General features: G+C 34.3%; 1 protein-coding gene across 1 annotated transcript; it reads left to right on the top strand.

Moving 5' to 3' along the window:
- The first annotated feature begins 11,781 nt into the window (after window positions 1-11,781).
- On the top strand, window positions 11,782-13,067 carry LOC110038302. The gene is made up of 2 exons (XM_020743093.1): window positions 11,782-12,406; window positions 12,487-13,067. Exons 1-2 carry the CDS (start codon window positions 12,361-12,363, stop codon window positions 12,813-12,815), a joined length of 375 nt encoding a protein of 124 aa, XP_020598752.1. The 5' UTR covers window positions 11,782-12,360; the 3' UTR covers window positions 12,816-13,067.
- Window positions 13,068-20,833: the final 7,766 nt, after the last annotated feature.

The following is a 20,833-nucleotide window of genomic DNA, read 5'->3' as shown; positions in this document are numbered from 1 at the left end:
CATTAAGATTTGCATAATTATTTTCCAATTGTTGGTTTCCACCCCAAGTAGTGTGATTCTAGTTAAAATTAGGATGATTCTTCCAACATGGGTTGTAAAAGGTAAAATACAAGTTGTTTATGATATTTAAAGTCTCATATGATAATTTATAATCAATCATATGCTCTAATGAATATTCCTCACTTACTAGTGTAAATTGAGGCTGGTTCATTCCAAATTGGTCCAACTTCCTTGATATTGCAGCAACCTGAGATGCAAGAATTGCAATCGCATCTGTATCATGAACACTGGCTACATTTTTAGGATTTACCCTTATAGAGGACCATTGAAATTCATTTGTAGCCATTTCTTCAATTAACGTATATGCTTTATTAAATGACTTTGACATTAATGATCCACCAGCAGTAGCGTCAAATCTAAGGGATTAAGGGATTCTACTAACCCATTGTAAAAAAGTTTGAATGATTAACTAACCCGGCAGAGCATGGTGTGGACACTTTCTTAGGAGTTCCTTAAATCTTTCACAAGAATAATATATTGATTTCCCTGCATACTAGCAAAATGAGAAAATATTGTTTCTAAGTTTAGTAGTCCTTGAAGGTGGAAAATACTTAGCTAGGAATTTCTGAGTTAACTCCTTCCAATTCTTAATAGAGTCATGTGTTAATGAGTTTAACCAGATTTTAGCCTTATCCCTTAGTGAGAAAGGAAAAAACCTTAGTCTAACAACATCGTTTGACATGTCTTTATAACAAAATGTAGCATAAAGTTCTAAAAAACTTGTTATGTGTAAATAGGGATCCTCAAAAAGAGTTCCCTTAAATTGATTGTTCTGCGCCAATTGGATAATCTTAGGATTAAGTTCAAATGAGTCAGCTTCTATGATAAGGGTTTGTATACTTGAGTTAATTTCAACTATCGTAGGATATACATAATCCTTCAACGATTTATGATGATTTTCCAAGTTATTACTTTGAATGTTTTCTATTTCCATTTTTAGTTCTTCAAGTCCTTTCTATTTTTTTTGTTTTTTTTTCTTTTTCTAACTCGGGATCATAAGACACAAGTCCTACAGTGTCTTTATTTCATACACAACAAAACAAACAATACATTAACAATTAAACAAACAAAATAAAAAATATATTCAACACAACAAAGCATTTTCACAAACTCCTTGTTTTTCACAGAACTATTTTTTTTCACGACGTATTTTTTATGAAAAAAAAAAACATTTCACACAAAAAAAGTTTTTATGACACTATAGTTTTTCCAAGTCTAAGCCTGATTACCTCACCTAAAATTCTCCTAAAGTTCTTACCGAAGCTTCCTCGGCAACGACGTCAAAAACTTGATGCGACTTTTTTATATGCTCTACTTCATGAAGTTGACGCCACTACTTGAAGATTTTAATCCCCGGTAACGATGCCAAAAACTTGATGCGGACTTTATTTTTTGGATTAATTTTATATATTTTATATAGTCACAATGATATAAACGCAAGTATACGTATCGCTCAAGTAATACAGGGCTCTAATGGAGTGTCGTTTATCATCCCACAAGAAAGCGAGGTAAGAGGTCCTTAGTCAAAGTTCTAGTATACCACTATCAGGCTTTAGATTGGAATGTCGATTAAAATGGTGTTTTATCTAACAACTACTTCTAAATACAAATGTTAAATGTAATGATAATAACTATTCCTAAATGTAAATGTTAATTCTAAAGATAACCCCTTTTGGATGAATTGGTTTGGAGAATTTAGATAGGTTAAAAACTATTATTCTTATGTAGTAAATTGGATAATGTAAAGGAATGAGATGCATTAAATAGTGTATATGCTAAATAGGAGTAATCCCATTCTTTACCCTCTTTCGAGTGCTATAAAGAACATTGGTTAATCTTATGTTTAGTCCCTAAATCCACGGTTAGGCTGGGAGGATACTAGCTCTCACTCCAGAGCTCCCACTTCCCTTCGCCTGAAAGTTAACTCTTGCTTTAGTTTCCAAACACTAGGACCAAATTGGGGATTTTAATCTATCACCATAAAATCTTCCATTCTACGCCAATCAAAGTATATTTCCCTTTTTATTTACATTCCACCCCCGTAAACTTCACCATCCATGGAATTTGAATGTGGTTCATGTGGTTCCACTTTAGGAATTTGAATGTGGTTCCACTTTATTGAGAATTACACCGCCTTCTCGGGTCTTAATGCAATTACTACAACATTTAACACTACAACATGCCTTTATTGTAATGTAAATGAAGTGTAAGAAAAAACCATCACATTTATAATTAAAACTTCTTCTAGCATGCATCCCAAAATACTAAACATTAATTGTACTCATTGGAAAACAAAAGTAAATGGAAAAGAATGACATAATTCTCTCATGCCACTATTTTCTAAGAAGATAGAAAAAGAAAAACACATCAGAAAGCACGAAGAAAACACAACAAAAAACTTCTTTTCATCAAAGCAAATCCACTAGAAAAGTGTTTGAAAAATTATAAGATAATGAAAAACACAATACTTAGTTTTTTCCCCTTGAAGAAAGATGAAAATCTCTCCTACAAAGTCTTCGGTTGATCTATGCAATGCTAGAACATTCCCTTACAAATTCTCTCAAAATTGCCTCACCAATCTCTCCAAAAAGTTAAAAATCTACATTTATACTCCTATTCTAAGATCTCTAAACATTCTCCACATTTTTTCCCTCACACACACCACTTTTTATGACATAAAATCACTCTATTATAGTGTAGGGATGACTTTCTCATAAGATGTCTCAATCAACCTTCTAAAAGCGTTCAAATACATTGAATCTTCTAAAAATTCATCCAGCATCGCATCCAAACTATCTCGAACACTATCGACGCTGGTTTGGCCACCATCGACGTCATTTTCACGGGTCTCTCTGCACTCTGGCATCGTCGGCGCCGGTTCTGGCACTGTCGGTGCCCACCCTGCCCAGCTCCACAACTTTGCTTCGTTTGGGTCTACTCCATTTGGCTCCGTTTTAGCTCTGTTTTGCCCTGTTTCAGTTGTGTTGCATTCCTAACAGATAAAAATACAAAATAAGCACAAAAAAACCTTACTTTAAATGTAATTTCATTCAAAAATATGTGATAAGTATAAAAGAGATTAAGCATAAAAAACATATCGAAATGTGTTAGGACAAAATTTTCTTTCTTGCTTGTTTTTGCTAAAAATTGCACAGTTTTTGCTTCTTTTTCTCCAAAACTCCATTTCCTATGCTTGAAACCAAAAATTTAAAAAAATACCTTCCTTTAAAGTGTAATATCATTGAAAATGACCACATGTAGGCATTAAATGCATATGAAAAATTGAGCCTTCTCAGGCGTATCAAGCATGCATATAATTTTGTAAGGAATTTAAATTGCAGGAGTAGATGAAGGTTTAGCTGTCAAACCCAAAGTTATGACTTTATTGAATCTCAAAAGATCCTAGTAGATGGTTTTAAAAGAAAAATATGGCAAGTCCAATTTTCCCTTTAAAATGTCGAATAGATTTCAAAATGCTCGAGGCATGACCGTCGACCACTTTGAAGATCTCTTGAAATATTCTGAGTTCACTTGGAAATTATCATATTGTTCCATTAATCATATGAGGTTGAAGTGTGACTACCCTGTTGCTCAGTGAAACTTGACAATTTAAATATCTCGAGGATAGGATACCCAATTAATCAATTGATGTTTCATTTAAAAGTTATGTGAGTGGGTGCCCCTAAGGCAAGTTTAAGTCATTTAAAATTTTGGTGCCCGTAATTAAGGCCAGGCTTGTTGTGTTTAAAGATGTTAATTACTAATCATGTTATCCTCTAAATCTGATCAATTGAGTGTAGACATCGAGTCTATGTCACCACTAAGCCCTTAACAATCATGATAGGTCGAATGATAATTATCAAAATTTTCATTTAAGTGATATGTATTCTTATTACATGATCACATCATCCTCAACTTTGGGCTTAATAAAAGTAAACTATCGTCTTTCTAGCTTAAGCCCATCACTTAAGAATTATTTGATCTTAATTGACTTCTAAATCATGAAGATTAGGAGAATTATGATTTTGTTGATGTTATGCAAATGTGGTGAGTGAGTTTCTACCTTTTAGTCCCATTGTATTTCAATCATCCAATCATATACATTAAGATCAAAATTTCCCATTTTTTCCTTGGTTAACCCTAAATTTTGATTAAGAACCAAAATCTAAAATGATTGTTTTGCCCTTGGGTTACTTTACCTCATAACTCATTAAACACAACTCAAATGACTTGAACATTTATAGTGGCATATCCATGAGTTAATTGAAACATCAGAAGAGAATATTTTGGTTTTTCTTTTGTATATTTAAATTCAGGAAATATGGTTTTCAAAATTGATTTATTTAACTATCCAAAATAAATTTTTTTATTTATGAGAAAATTATTAGAGGTTTCCTTGAGTCAGAGAAACACTTGGGCAAAATTTCATGATTTTTTGAATTAAATTTTAATTATTATTATTTAATTTTGGATCAATTTCAATGATTTAAATTAAATAGAAAATAATATTTTAATTATCAAAATTATTTTAATATTTTTATTAGACCTCTCTGAGATGAGAAAACTCAAAGAATCAAATTTAATATTTTTATAATTTCTTAATTTATTTATTATAATTATTTTAATGAGAAAATAAGGAAAACTCACTTTTAAGCATTTAAAATTTATTTTTAACTTAGAAAAATTAGAAAAAATATCCTGATGAACTCTAAGTGATCAGGGAAAGCTTGTACACATTTTGAATTTTTTTTTGTATTTTTGAAAATTTTGATTATTTTAATTATTTTTAATTCTAATTACACTTTGGGCCAGATCTATTCCTCAAGCTTTTGTAATTCTATTCCTCAAAATTGTCTGCACTAAGATTTCGACCATTTCTTGACTTATATGACTATTTTTCATGATTTTTCTAAACTTATTTAATTTATTATAATTACTTTTGTACAAAAATACAAATTTAATTAATTATAATTACTTTTGTACAAAAATATTAAGTTTCTTTAAAAATCAATTTTAGTGCTTAAACTAAGCCAAATAATTTTTAAATTTTTACAGTAAGTAAATATGATTTTTATGCATAATGTGAAACTGATTTTGTCAACTTTTGATAAGTAAATAATTTACATAAATTAACACAAGGTGTATACATTTGATTAAATATAGAAATGTACAAAATAAATCAAAAGATCATAATATTTTTTCTAGATTTCTCTGACTACAGGAAGTCTACTAAAATTATTCTCATAATTTTACAAATGATATTTTGATTTATATAATTTTTGATTTATATAATTAAAATAAGCTAAAATGGTCACCCTAGCTTGAAAATTAGGGCTAGAAGCATTGAGATGCCTTCTGACATTGGAAAAATTTGAGAACATCCCCTCTATGATGAGGAATAACCCTTAAAAATTTCAAGCCATGGTGAGCCATATTTAGTCATGGAGAATTGAAATACCACAGAGGGTATTTAATTAATTAAAAATCATATACTTGGTAATTAATTTTTACTTTTAATTCACATTATGCTCCTCTGTTCACTGAGCAAGGAGGAATTTTTCTTTCATTTTTATGATTTTTCTAGAGAAATATATGAATTTTTGATGTCCAGGAATTAAAATAAATTCAGAAAATCCATATTTTTCTACTTATCCGTACGGCGCCAAAAATCCATATTTTTCTACTTATCCATGCGGTGCCTGCCACCTCATCCTATGACAACTCTGAGCTCACACGTGGTGTTTCGCGATTCAACGCCGCCATCCACCTCAGCTGCCACGCGCCCCGCCTTTTCGCTCCAAAGATTCATCCGGATCGATGACCTCCATTGAATAAATAAACACGCGATCGGATGGCTCCCCGTTATCGTCCCTGAATGATTTAGCCCGAGAACCGTTCACACTAAAACCTTACGATCTTCGCCTAGACTCAACCAAATTACATGGTTTTTGTTTCTAAACCTTCATCTACTCAAGACAAACACATTTATATGGTTAATCAAATATGAAATCAAGCCATTACAAATGGTGAATCAAAAGAAGCTTGGACTAGGGTTGAAGCTCAATACCTTTATTTGAGGGGAGAGTCCTCAATGAGATGGTTGTGGTAGCTTTGGTTGAGTCCAACAAACCTCTAGATGAAGTCCTGTGCTCTTGTGAATTGTCTAGCTATGATTTTGATCAAACTTGATTTCATGTGTTGGTCTAGAGCTAGGTTAGAGGCTGTTTGAGAGGGGTCTTTTGTGGGGGATCAACTCCTTTCACTATGGAGATGGTGTGTGCAAAACTAATTTGAGTTTGGTTCGTTGTGGAGTTGTGTATAAGAATGTCCTGGTTTTGGCCTGATTTTGAGCTCAAAATTGAACTCTCATCAAAATTGAACTCTCACAGAGGTCTCTCACAGAGGTAACCAGAGGGGAAAGATGGTTGGCTTGAGCTTAGGAATGCTTGGAGAGTCTCTGATGAGATTGTGGCAGAGTTTCCCATAAGATTTTGGTTAGCTCTCCTTTGTCTATGGAGGGGGCTAATTAAATAAAAAGGCTTCGGCTGGCCACCAGGGTCAATTGGTGGGTGCAAATTGATGCTTAGGTGGAGGGATGAAGAGCTCTAGTGACCAATCAGACTTGGCCAGCTCAGATGAGTTTAATTTTGAGTTTTGACCAAAGGGGGCTTTTTTGGGTGGCTGCATCTGACGGCTGTGGAGGTGACTAGCCACGGTTTAGTCACTGGTTTAGTCACTTCTTGGCTTCTTGGCTCAGGAAGGTCAGGGGAGAGTTAATTATGATTTACTCTCAATGACAAGTGATGATGGCAAAGTATTTTTAAATAAGGCTAAAATATGGTTAGGATCCCTTAAACCAAGGGACCATTGGTCCATAATTTACCTAGGTGGTTTAGCTGGGTTTAGACTGGTCAATAGAGTCCAAATGGTGGCTATGGTGACAATAATTTGGTGACTTTGGCATGACTAAGTCAATTTTGGTGAAAGGTTGGGTCAAAATGGCTAGAACTTGGGTTTGGTTTAGGCTTTCCATGATATTGAGCCCAATTGATTCATCAATTTGGTGTTGAGGAGTTTATAAAATATTTGGAGTGATTTTGAATTAGTTTATAGGTTCAATTTGGAGGATTTTGGGTATTTGGTTAATTTGGAGGTGTTGAGTTAGAATTGGGTTTAGGTTAGGCTAATATTGGGTTAAGTCAAAATTGATGGTTTAAAATGGTCTATAAGAATGTCATAAAGAGTTTCCAACATAAATTGGGTGTCAATTTTTAGGTTAGGTCATTCAATTTAGTGGAATTTGGAGACATAGCCAATCTGGGGCAAATTTGGGGATTTTGAATGTGGGTTGAAATTGAGGCATGAACAAGGCCAATTGAAGGTCCAATTTATGTGTAGGATTTTTAGGAAGAATTTAGGATTCAAATATGGGCAATTAAGTGGATCATACAGTTCAATTAGGTGAGATTAAGTCATAGGGTCAAATTTGGGGTTTAATTTAGATCAAAATTGAGCTCAAAGCATGGGTAAATTAGGCTTGTATTTGGTTTGAATTGATCATATGAAATATTAATTTGAGTTTAGATTTGAAATTGGGGAGGATTGGGGCCAAATTGATGGGTATGTGAGCAAATTGAAGGGTATGTGAGGTGAATTCGGAGAAATTGGGCCTTTAAAGGCAATTTGGGGCTTTTTGGTCAAAGTGGTCAAATTGGCCAAATTGGGTTCCATTAAAGGTTCCAAATTGGTTTTTGGGACATTTGAATTGATTTTGAGGGTTTTGGAAAAATTTTGGCTACCAAGGGTTTTTTTTGTAATTTTGGCAAATTTGAGGGTATTTTGGTAATTTTAGAATGTTTGTGATGTTTTGGGCAATTTGGGAAGTTTTTCAAATGTTTGAGATGATGTTTGAATAATTTTGGGTATTTTAGATGAATTTGGGAATTTTGGACAAATTTAGGGTTTTAAGGCATTTGGGTAATTTGGGTGGATTTGGGGGCAAAAAGCTAAGTTGGATATTTTGGTATAATTGGGGTGCCAACCACCTTATATGAGCTATGAATCAATTAAATCCCCATTTAGGTCCTTTATGTACTGGTTTTAGCTAAACCCTAGCCCAGGGCCAGTGGGTATAGGGAACCATCTACATGAGTTTCCCAAAAGATCAAGGGATCAAAGTCAACAAATCTGTGTTTTAGGGTTGTGAGTGAAAGTGGGTGCAAGTGAGTGAACTAGCTCCAGACCAACATCCAGAGTCAACAGTAAGGTCAAGCAGTTCTATGGGAATTCTCCTTGAGCTGTCTCATAGTGGTCACACCTATTAAGTGTTAGAGGTTAGTGCCAGTATATGAAACTTCAAGTTAAGCAAAGAAGAGTTTAAAATTTCTAAAGGTGAGCGTTCCTTTTCTAGGTTTTCTAGAAATAGTCAACAGGAAATTCCTATGGCTAGACCCTAGGCTACTAAAGAGGAAAAACTAACATCAACTAAAAGTGAGGTCAACAACACATCACCCGATTTTCTATATATATATATATATAGCACCTAAAAATTTATTTTATTTTCCACAAGCCCTCTTAAAAGAAGAAAGATTTTCTTAAATAACGTCCAATCCTTACATATTCATTGATAATAGTAATAATAACAATCCAGTAGAAAATTTTATTGCTCCAAACAAATTTACATCAAAGTGGTCGAAAGTTCCACTACACCCCATCACACTACATCTCACACAAAAAAAGATAGAATCTTGAAACCTAAGGCCACAGTACAACTCACACAAACAAACTAAAAAATAATCACTTTCTTACACGAATGAAAGGAAGATCCAAATAATCACCATGAAGCAGCCGAGAAAGCTACCCGAGAATCTTGTTGAAAACAAGATATATATATATATATATATATATATATATGTCTCAAAATTTTAAATAAATATAGTAATCATGCGCACAAGGGTCTTCAACTCCACATGGATTTTTGTTTCTCCGGTGCATATATGTTACTGCAAAACTTACTTTATGATGCATAAGCTTAACAATATTTTGTATCTCTATGTGAAATTTTTTAGGGTCAAGACTTCGCGAGATCAAAGATTACAAGCATGCCAATAACCACTTGACACTTGGGGAATTTGATCCCAGCTAATATAACCAACAATGATGCCAAGAGCTTGTAACTGGTCAGAGTATGAGAAACAATTGACAATGATGTCGAGAGCGTTTGATCGGTCAAAGGCAAAAGAAACACCCGGTAACAACAAGCTCTGGAACAGGCACATAGCTACAAGACTCCCCTTTGGGGAAAGCAACTGCAAGTCTTCCCGCCGATGCAAGCAACTACAAATCAAAACTCCTCTCTGAGGGGAGCAACACTAATACTCCCCTTTAGGGCGAGCAACTACAAGGCTCCTCTATGGGGCAAGCTACTCTAAGGCTTCTTTATGGGGTGAACAACTACCAGACTCCCCTCTGAACCGATCAATTTTAAAACTACCCTCCAAGAGGAGCAACAACAAGGCTCCCCTCTAGGGCGAGCAACTCAAAGATTCATCTCTAGGGCGAGAAATTGCAAGACTCTTCTCTAGAGAGAGCAACTATTAGACTCCCTTCATGGGCGAGCAACTCTAAGACTCCCCTCAAACACTAGCAACTATAAGACTCCCCTCCAGAGCGAGTAACTCTTTGACTCTTGTAGGTAATGGCGAAATTACTAGAACCGAGCGCTCAAAGCACCTAGTAAGGAGTATCACTAGTAAATTGCGTATTCAAGGCTTGTTTGCTTTATAAATTTTCATGTCCTCATTGTAGTTGTCATTATCAAAGAGCAAGAAAATTGTGGAACTTAATATATAAATCCACAAATAGTTTGCACAGATCTCAAGGTAATATAGTAGTCGACCACCTCACTTCAGTCGGTCGGTTAAGCTCTCTCTCAACCCCCTCACTTCAGTCAACTAACCAAGCTCTCTCCCTTGGCCACCTCATTTCATTTGGGTGACCAACTCTCTCATTTGGCCAACTAAATAACCACGCTAAAATAACTATCATCTTCATAAAATTCACATATAAGCCACTTAATTTCTTATGTATTGAATGTCATTAGGAAACATGAATTTGACAGCCTACATCAATCTCGAGACGATTCAACTATCGAAATAAAAAAGACTATAATGCCCATTGCTTTTCTCTTCTAAACATAGCAAATATGTTTTTCTCTAAAAAAAAAAGAAAAAATAGAACAAATGAGTGAAACTCAACCAAAAATATAGAAAATTAAAAAACATTGCATAAACATACCATATTTATGAATTTAATTTTCATCAGAAAAATAACCGTCTAAATTTTAATGTTTTTTAAATTATTTCTCTTAGCTACCAAAACTACTAAACTTGCAGCTGGTATCAAGATAAATTTACAAAACTGGTGCAAAATCCAATTAGAAAATAATTTTAGAAAGTTGATGAAGGTGTAATGGTAAAAGAGTTATATGGGTAATAGCTTTTCTTCAAATTTTAGATAATTAAATTTATTTGCTTTATTAAGAAAATCATTATCTTTATTGAGATAATTTATCATGTAGACATTCACTTGAAAAATAGCCCAAATTGATTGAGTCTTAGTCAAGCGTCGTTATTTAATTCATCAGAAATCTATTTGAAGTAAATAGTAAGAATTTTGTCATATGTATATAAATTCTCCTCAACAATATCTCCAAAACATACTATTGGATGAGTTCATAAAAAAGGTAAAATAAAGTTTATCATGTACTCTTCACTAAAACAAATCTTCCAAGAATGCACTACAGTTATTGGATCAAAATTCGCCTATGATGTGACACCAAATGTCCATAGTAGATTTGGACCAAACAAACAAAAGAAGTAAGAAAGTATGCTTATATATATTTTTATGATTGAGATGTCTAACCCAAGAATTGACTATTCCCTTAAAACACAAAAGGAATTGTCTACCATGCCAAAAGAGAAGGGATAAAGTCTAAATTTTTATTTTTTTTACCAAAAAATATAATGATATTCTATTAATAATCATCCTTAACTCCTTGTTTATTATACATGTAATCTGTAACTGTTGAAAATTATATTAAATAAAAAAACATATAAAAATATTAAAAAGAGACTTAACAGATAGCTATGTAGGAGATGAGTCAAATTGAGCATTTTCAAATATATAAAATTTTTTATGAAGCAACCTACTAGAGGGCGCATGAGTCCCATGGACAAGCTTTCAAGGGAAAATTACTAGGAAGTCATGTTAACTTGAACTAGTTAACTTTGGCTAGCCTTCTTGGATGCATAGTTTAGTTGGCATTGACTAATAACCAAAGAAAGTACACATTTTAATTTGCTTATTATGATGTAAATAATTATGAATTGGGTGGCATGTATAAAAATGACCCTTTACTATATATATATATATAATATCTGAAATATGAATTTTCTTCAATATAATATAAAATTTTAAAATTATTATTTTTTGTAATTTGATAACAATATATAATATCACAATTAAAAAGAAATCACAAAAATTTACTATTTGTGGTTGCAATGCAGATGACACATTAAACAAATAATCACACTTAATAAAAGTGTTAGTGCTTCCAATAACAACAACAAAAGAAAAGAATCCGGTCACCTTCCCCATCTGACAGTCGTACGCCTTCGAAGACAAACAGATTCCAGTATCCATTAAGGATATCGTGTTTAATGCAACGAATTGATTTCGCTCGCACTCGGCCGAAGCGCCCCCCCAATCACCTCCATCCAGGGATGATGAGCTTTCTGTACGGACGCCAAACTCCTCAGCCCTCACCGCGTGTGACTGCGCGTGCGCCGATGCCACCACCCCTCAAACCCCATCCCACGCTCGTGCATTGAGCCCAGTCGGCCCTCGCTGCCACCGCGCGTGCGCGCCTAACTCCGTCCCCCTTTCTCATGTAACGCAACCGCCCGCGTCACGCCCCTCATCTCTCTCCTCTTTGGATGCTTGCTGCATTCAAGACATGTTTGGTGGAGTTCGGGGGAGCCGGGTGGACCCGTCATCATCAGTTCCCTGTCGAGCTGTCACTTTTTACCAAATCGCACAGATTAATTTCGGGACAAGCCGGCCACGCCCTCCATGTTTGTGCATGCTTCCTCTCCCTCTCTCTCTCTCCTCTCTCCTTTCTATAATGATTCTTGCTAGACCCCGCACTGCTTCTCCAGCTAGCTCGGATGTTTGTTCTTTACCCGTGTCTTTATTTAAATGTGCGCATACAAGAGGGAAGGGCGAGATAGCGAAGGCTAAATGGACAGGCGGGCTCGGGCGACTAAAACAAAAGACAAGACAGCGGGTACGCGTTCCTCCCTATTTTCTGTTCGCCCCCAAACCGACCTTTTTTCTAAAATGTTTCTGTTCTTCGATGATTTACAGCTGTGGAGGAAACAATCGGATTGGATGCATGCGGAAAGCTTGAGAGAAAAAGAAACGTTTCGTCCAACGGTGTGCCCTGCTCTGTTTTACATGATGCTATTTCCGTCGGTGAAGCGTATTCCGACAACAAGATAGATGCCACCGGGAGTGAGGAAGAAGAGGAGGAGGCGGCGTTTTGTGAGGAGGGGGTGAAGAAGAAGATGGGGGTTTTAGCGAGGATGGTTGGCATGGAGGGATGCGGCCAGCCGGGTGTCGTGCTGACGGAAGTTGTGCGTGTTCTGAAGGAGCTGGACGGTAGAGCTCGAGGCGTCTGCAGCTCTCGGAAATGATTCATTTAGAGTTGAATGGAGCGTGGATGGTTTAAGGGGGCTATATATAATTAACGGTTTCAATTTTTCCATCTATGAATCTTCTTCTTTGTTCCTTGTTCTGTTTTCCTTCCTATTTGAGTTACAGTGTCGAAGAAAAGTGGCTCTTTTCAATTGCTCCGTCATTGGTCTAAAATTGGATTCTGTAAGAGTTCAAATGGAGGAATACCGCCCGAGTTTAAAAGATGTATTTGAATAGGATGAATACGTTAGGTGGAGTTAGTCGGAGTAAGCTGGACTTCGAGTTCAAAAAAATGGATCTCAGGATCTACTCGTTTATAAAACATGCATTTGGTAACCAAGAAACACTAAAAAGCTATTGTCCTGAATTGGTATTTATTTTTTATTTTTTATTTAGTTTATACTACGATTACAATCTTATGTTGAAGTATGGCTGGCTGGCATTGACGGGTTCCGCTTATGCTGCTGCTTGAGTATAGGGATCTCTTTAGTATAAATAATTTACTAAAATAATTAAGGTTTTTGTTGGATTATAGGTGGGTCAAATTTTAGAGAAATTATTGCGTACTGACACCCCATGCATCTCTGCATGCAGTGTCCGATCTTGACCGTAGATCACGGTGATCTACGGTCAGGATTATTTCTGCCTTTTTTTAAAAAAAAAAATTTTAGATGGTGCCCACCGAAATACATCGGAAGCGTAGATCAGGTGATTTACGGTCCGGATCGGACACCGCACGGTGTCCGATCCGTATGGAATAATTTTTCCGAATTTTAGCTGCCTAAGTAATTTAATATATTTCAGTAGCATATTGTATGAGGTATTGTAGTTTTTATTAAATCATGTGTATTTGGAATAAATGTTTTTTTATTTTTATTTTTTGAGAAACTTGAGACCTTATCAACTTTTTTTTCTAAGAAAATACAGTGACTAGCCTTTACTAAGCTTTTTATTTTTGTTTTTGTTTTTTTTTTTTTTGTTGCCATTATTCACCCACATAGGCAAGAATACTAAATCATAATTTGATAGGTACCTTAATAAGCCAAACAATACAAAAACAAAAAAGAAGATTGACATACACACTGTTCAATTCTTTTGTATTTACATATCTAAAATCTACATTTTAAATTTTTTATGTTTTTCAGCGTATTTATGCATGAGGGTCTATTTCATTTTCTTAAGTTAAAATGGTTATATTTTTAATGTGTTATGAATATTTTAGGTGATGTAAATTTAAAAATAAAATATAAGTAATTGTTAAGTAAATACGTTGGAATTGGGTGGCATGTATGTAAATGGTTCTATAAGAAAGCATGCCATAAATCAGCCGAAGAAACAACTCTTGCTAGTATGTAAAACCCTTCCATGGTGTTTCAAGTATCATCGAATTATTTCAAATAATTGTGCCTGTTTTTAAATCAAATATAAGCTTAATTAATATGAGACAAAATATGATTGGATAATTAGAATCCATAGACTCAGTACTCCAATATAATGACAATTCAGTAGGGTCGTTATCCAATATTTGAGACTACTGTTATTTTCAGGGCAATTACGGATGTAATTTTGTGCCTTGGAATAACTGTCTTATTGATAGCTATAAAATTTTATGCATCAATGCCGCACAGCGCTGCTCATTCCATTAGGTTGAAGATAAGCTATCTTGAAATATTTAAGAACACTTACAAATTGCAATTTGAAATATTAAATTGAACTGCGTTTCATGAGAGATTAACAGCAGATACAAATCTTTCAGTCTTACAACGAATAATTAAAGAAGGATTAACATACATTACACTTAATTCTTTTGTATTCATGTATCTAAAATCTAAATTTTAATTTTTACATAAACATAGTTTGTGCTCACCTTTTAAAAATTAAAATAGTGATATTTTTGTTATGATATGAAAGATTTGTGTCGTATAAATGTTAAAAATAAAGTATAGGTGCTAGTTATGTAAATAAATAGGAATTGGGTGATGTTTGGCTTTGATCTGGTTCATCATCTACCAGCAAGGCCATAAACCAAAGAGTCGTCAAATTCAAGAGATTATAAAATTCATTATGAATTAAAGTGATCAGGAGTCCAATTTAGAGCAATAAGAAAAAATATAAGTTATATATGCAAATTCGAGACTATGGTTATTCAACCAAGGTACTTAAAAATACAATAATTTGTAAGTAGTAATACAACTATAAGGCTTTTGCTGCATTCCTTGGAAGAAGCTCCACCAAATAATTGGAGTTGGCAGACTGCATCACAATATTGTACAGAAATAATTCGGGCATGGGGTGTGGGTGATCTTGATCTACAGTCACAGGGCATGGACGAAACGGCCAGGGTCAGTCTCAATGATGAGCACTCAGCAGTAACGGGCGCGCATATAACCAGCAGCAGCATAGCCCCTAGCACTCCTAGCGGCTTTATATATTAGTGATCATTATGGGCAGTGGCCCATTTTGCAAGCTCACTGCCTCAATTCCTAACATGTAAGTCATAAATCAACTAATATTCTAATCGTCTAAACTTATAGACACATAACTGACTATTTAATGTCGTAGCTTTTTATGAGAAATTTCATTTTGTCAATTTACATCGGTTCATAAAATCAATGGCTATTCTATCGGTAATGCGACAACTTACACATCTAAAAAGTATTCCGCCCGTCACTTTCTAAATAAAGGCATTCCGCCGGTCAGTTGTCACTGATCTGTCGGTTCTTATAACTGAAGGATAAATTGTCGGAAAAGTGGCACGTCGGTCGTTTTCATATGATGCATTTAAATCGTCGATTAGATGTCAGTTAATAAGTCATTGTCTAGCCGTCTATTTTGGCTACTAATATGTTAAAATTAGTCACAAAACCGCTGATAAGCTATTGGAAGCCTCTATCAGAAAAAAAAAGATTCCCCCTTCTGTATATACATTACTACACATGTTATCACAATATTTAATTTATTATTCCAAGCATTTAACAAACTAAAATAACATTCAAACAGTAAATTACCTAACCAAATAACAAAATAAACAAAATGCATTTAATTTTACATAAATTCATTAATGTTGATAGAAAGAAATATTTGTTCAAATGTACAACATAATAATAAAAAAAGGGAAAAATCCCCACTAATCATCCTCCTTTATCTCCTCATCCACGTCCTTATCGTCCTCCTACTCTTCTTCCTCCTCCACAGCTGCCTTACCTCGTTGCCTCATCTGCTACTGAAAGAAATCTAACTCAGCCTTCAGGTTCTATTTCATGTTTGCTTCTAGCTTCGACCTCATTTGATTTAAATGGGCCTCCATCTTGGCAATGAATGCGCCAACATGCCTTGATACCTGCTCCTCTTGTGCAGTAGAGGTAGAAGATGTAGGTGCATGTTGTAGACAAACCATTATGACCCGAGCTTGTAGACTCAACTCTTTTTCTTCCCTCCAACAGCCTCCCTCTATAGGTCCTACTTGGAAGGATCACGATTGTACTAACTAGCCCAAAGAGTTTACATCTCAAAAAGATACATCTAGCAGTATTGTACTAGACCTCCAATTAATGTCTCATGTGGTAAATGTACAAGGAGATGCTCTATTGAGTTAAAGAAACTAGGCAGAAATATTATCTTGAGCTTGCAAAGTGTTACAGGAATTTTTGCTTCCAACTGGCGTATGTCGTCAAGCTTCATATGAGCTACACATAGTTCCCAGAAGAGCACACCGATTTTAATCAGTGGATTAAGGACTACACTCAGCAAACAACTAAATGTGGTTGGCATCAAATTTTGTAGATAAATATGATAGTCATGGCTTTACCTTCCAAATATTTTTCTTGCACCCACATTAACATAACAACTCAAATTTGAAGCATACCTACTCGATAATTTTTGTGATTGAAGCCACTTGTTGGGACAAAGTAAAGGAAAAAATTGCTTTGTGCTTAATGAGCTTGCCGACAGTAGTTTTTTAGATCTCTATTTCTCACCTTTTGCATATCTCCAAATCAGGTCTAACACTCACATTATCATTAGTTCTTTCGTTAACATTTATCACAACGTTAAAGATTATATCAAAGAAAATTTTCTCTATTCATGACATTCAGATTATGTCTGATCGTATTATCCATCCATTAAGGTAGATCCTAAAAATTTAACTTTTTTTTTCCAATTATTAGTGGCACCAAATCTTGGTAGATGATATGAAAAAGGTCAGGGCATACAATAATCTCTGAAATATTACTAAGAATTTGCATTATATCTTTCCAGATTTTTTTGTAAGTAGCGATGATTTCTCAATTTTGCTCCCTCTAATTGCATTATTGTTCCTCTTGAAGGGATGCTCAATATCTTCAGACAAATGGTGATAGTCAAACCATGAATTCTTCCTACCATGCTGAAGTGTAAATGACTTAAATAAATTCATGCAATATGGACAGGCTAATTTTCCCACGGTGTTCCACCCAGATAACATTCGACATAATGGATAATCACTTATTGTTATCATTAATGCTACTTTCATAAAAAAATTGTGTTTCATGAAGACGTCATATGTCAGGACACTAATCTCCCAAAGAATTTACAGCTCATCTATTAACGACTGTAAAGATATATCAATCCTCTCTTTAGGCCACTGGGATTGGGTATAATCAGTGTTAGTAAAAAGAAAGGGCTTGTCATGCATAGCTCAGGTGACAAATTGTTTGGTGTAGCAATCAACAACCAATAAGAGTAGACTGATGCGGTTTGATTGTAGGGTGTGAAACCATTAGAGCATACGCCAAGCTGAACATTATGTGCCTTTGCACCAAACTCAGAATATGAGTGATCAAAATATTTTCACACATTTCCATCTGATGGATAAATCATTGAGTTGTTTACTTTTGATCTACTATGATGACACGTCATATGTGGAGCATTACACATAGAACTGAATAGCCTTTGTAGACGTGGAATAGGCGATACATAGAAAAGCTGCTTGAATATAAATTTTTTCTACCTCTTACTTATTCTACTCTAAGGTTTGAATTTAGGAGAATTACAAAATCTGCATTGAATCTCCATCATGTTAATCTTGTAATATAACATACATTCATTTATACAACAATCAATCATCTTTGTATTAAGCCCTAACTTGGAGAGAAACTTTTTCATCTTGTATAAATCTTGAGGGACTAAATTTTCAGGTGGATTAGTCTCTTTTGGTAAGCCTATTAACTTGTTGAAGCATTCTTAGGGAATGTTATACCCTGTTTTGATTTTCAACATTGTGAGAGCTACATACAACACATAATGAGACATGCACCCCTTCCACAGTAGCCTTTGAGCATCATTCAATAAATCATACAATGATTGAGCCTCTAGATTTTATTCCACCTTCTGCTACACTTAGCTTGCATAATGATGTTTTATTCCATCAAAAATCAATTCTTCAAATCTTCTTGAGTCAAGTCCAGGTGGAGGCTCATAACTTGTCAAAGGAGTGGAGTTGAGTGTTGTCGAATCAACCTCCCCATATGAAGTCCAATTCTACTTATCTGGCAAAAATTCCCGTGAAATAAATCATATCTCATTCTTTAGGTGTTAGGTGTGTTTGATTTATGTGTTTCAAACATGGAGATGGAAACCTACCCCTTAGATAGATTAACCGACAGTTGAGATGAGGTTTTCAAAAACACCTCAACGCTTTCCGGGAACTTGGCGATCCCTTTTCAATCCGGATATAATGTACCTTCATGATCTTGATATGAGTATGCATATGTACCTTTAATCTTGAGAATAATTAATACATTGTAAGGTGCATTCAACTAAATTTATTGTATTTAAATGTTATAGTAGATTTACTAGTAGAGTTGTAACAAAAGGTTATCACATCTAACATTAATCAACACATTATAAAAGGAGAGAATGTTTTAGATAGCTCGAACAACAATAATCACTCGATATGCTCACTTAGTTACCTGTTTGTTGTCTTTTACTTACTTGTTTACTTAAAACTTTACATGTTATTTCTTATTTTTTATTTGCCAACTTACATTGAATATGTATATGTAAACTTGCTCCATTCCTGTCATTATTTGTTCTTTTTATGTCAGCACATAACAAGTATGAATGAATTTACGTGTGTTTTTTCGACCATAAAAATAGTTTAAAATCTAATTTTAAAATGTAATAAAAATAGTGATGTTAGTCATCATTAAAGATAAGTACAAACTGATAAATGAAAAATATATGTTAGATAATATTTATGTTTGGAAACATTAGACAGGATAAGTATTTTCTCTAATTACTAATCTTTGAAAATAGTTATTACTAACCAAAATAATCATCCCTAAACACTTAGTTGAAGTTTAACTACATTAAAATAAACAATTCAATCATTTTATAGTCATTCACTATATAAATAAAGTAGAAATGATTCTAAGTTACCATTTTATGACTTACAAAATTTGAATGAAGATGGGTAGTTAAAAAAATTAATTTATGAAGAAGGGCAATTTAAAATCATTTTAAGAGCTATACCATATATATTAATCCTCATTGAAAGATTTAAAGAAGAGAAACAAGTAATAAAAGACACACACACACACACACACGCATACACAAAAGTAGTGCTAATACTGAAAAGAAAAATAAATAATCTAGAACAATTGGGGAGAAGCTTGAGGTGGCACACTAATTAAAAGTTGGTTTCAATTCATCATCTTTAAGTTAAGGGATCAATTGTTTCCCTAACTTAAGTTAAAAAAAAATTACTCCTAGAAATAGAAAATGGAATTACATGATTTGATTAAATAGATAATTAGATTCATGGTGGATATCAATTTTATATTAGTTTAGCATCATATGAATACTTTAGGATGAGTATATAAATTTGAGTCACTATTTTTGATATTAGGACATTAAAGACAAACTCTGAAAGTTCAATTTGAAGGAGGTACATGTTTACTTTGACATATCTACATTCGACTTAATAAGCATGAGACCTTTAAACACTATTTATGATCATATATTTTGCAAAAAATCAATATTAGATTTTAAAATTACTTGAGGGTCAGTAATGTTTTATTTTTAGGAGATTTTGATGTGTATAAAAAATGTTTTAATTCATGTTCTATTATAAAATGTTTTCAAGTTAATTTTTTTTCTTTTGAAAGGTATTTATGTAGTGTTTTACAAGATTCAGGATGAAAGTCATTAAAGCTAGAGAAAATCCATAAAAATACTAAGTGTGGGAGTGGTGCTTAGGCGCCTAGATACCCAAGGGGATCCCTTTTTTTTCCACAAAACAAAGAAGGAAAAAAGTAGGCGCTACTACCCTAGCATGTAAGCGCTGCACTCATAGCTCTTACACACTACATTCGAGCAACTAGGTGTCTAAAGTGGTTCGATTTAAGAGGATTTCATTAAAATGACAGAGGAGGTGGAAAGTAGGCACTGTGACATCAAAAAGTAGGTGTTACAAGCCTAAGTTCTTAGTAAAGTAGGCACCGTGACATGCAATTCCCTAGACCCCATATTCATGCATAACACCCATACATTGCAGACTAGCTCTTAAGTGCTAATTCACACATTTTGAAATTTTTGGTAGTTGACCAAAGAAAAATATGTTGAGATTTTCATACCTATTTTATACTATTTTTGATGATATTGCACTTTAAAGAAAGATATTTTTGATGTTTTGTTGCAGGAATGATAAATTAGGGTCATTGGAGCAAAAAGATGCAAAAAGAAGCGAATTTGGAGTGAAAAATAAAGTAGGTCCCCCGACGGTTCCCCCGAGGTCGCCGGCGGCGAGCTCGGAGGTTATGCCCAATCAGGCTTTGGATAAGGCAAAACTTTGAAGGGGTGCTTAGGTAACTCTTGGGAAAGCTCATCCACGACTTTAAAAGAAGATTTTTGCTGAAAATTGAGAGGGGCTGGAAGGGGGAGATAGTTCCTGGAGGTTAGAAAGGTTCCAATAGTGTGTAAATATTGTGAGAAATTCTTTGAGAGATTGTAAGAGTGGAGGGAAAGTGAGAGATTTCTT

The sequence above is a fragment of the Phalaenopsis equestris genome, unplaced genomic scaffold, assembly GCF_001263595.1.
Source record: "Phalaenopsis equestris unplaced genomic scaffold, ASM126359v1 Scaffold232418, whole genome shotgun sequence".
Classification (NCBI taxonomy): domain Eukaryota; kingdom Viridiplantae; phylum Streptophyta; class Magnoliopsida; order Asparagales; family Orchidaceae; genus Phalaenopsis; species Phalaenopsis equestris.
This window is presented reverse-complemented; position numbering and strand designations above follow the sequence as displayed.

Excerpts from the sequence above, each read along its gene's own strand:
- LOC110038302 (XM_020743093.1), top strand. The coding sequence starts at position 12,361 with ATGGACAGGCGGGCTCGGGCGACTAAAACAAAAGACAAGACAGCGG. Across the intron at positions 12,407-12,486 it reads AACAAAAGACAAGACAGCGG|CTGTGGAGGAAACAATCGGA; the intron begins GTACGCGTTCCT and ends GATGATTTACAG.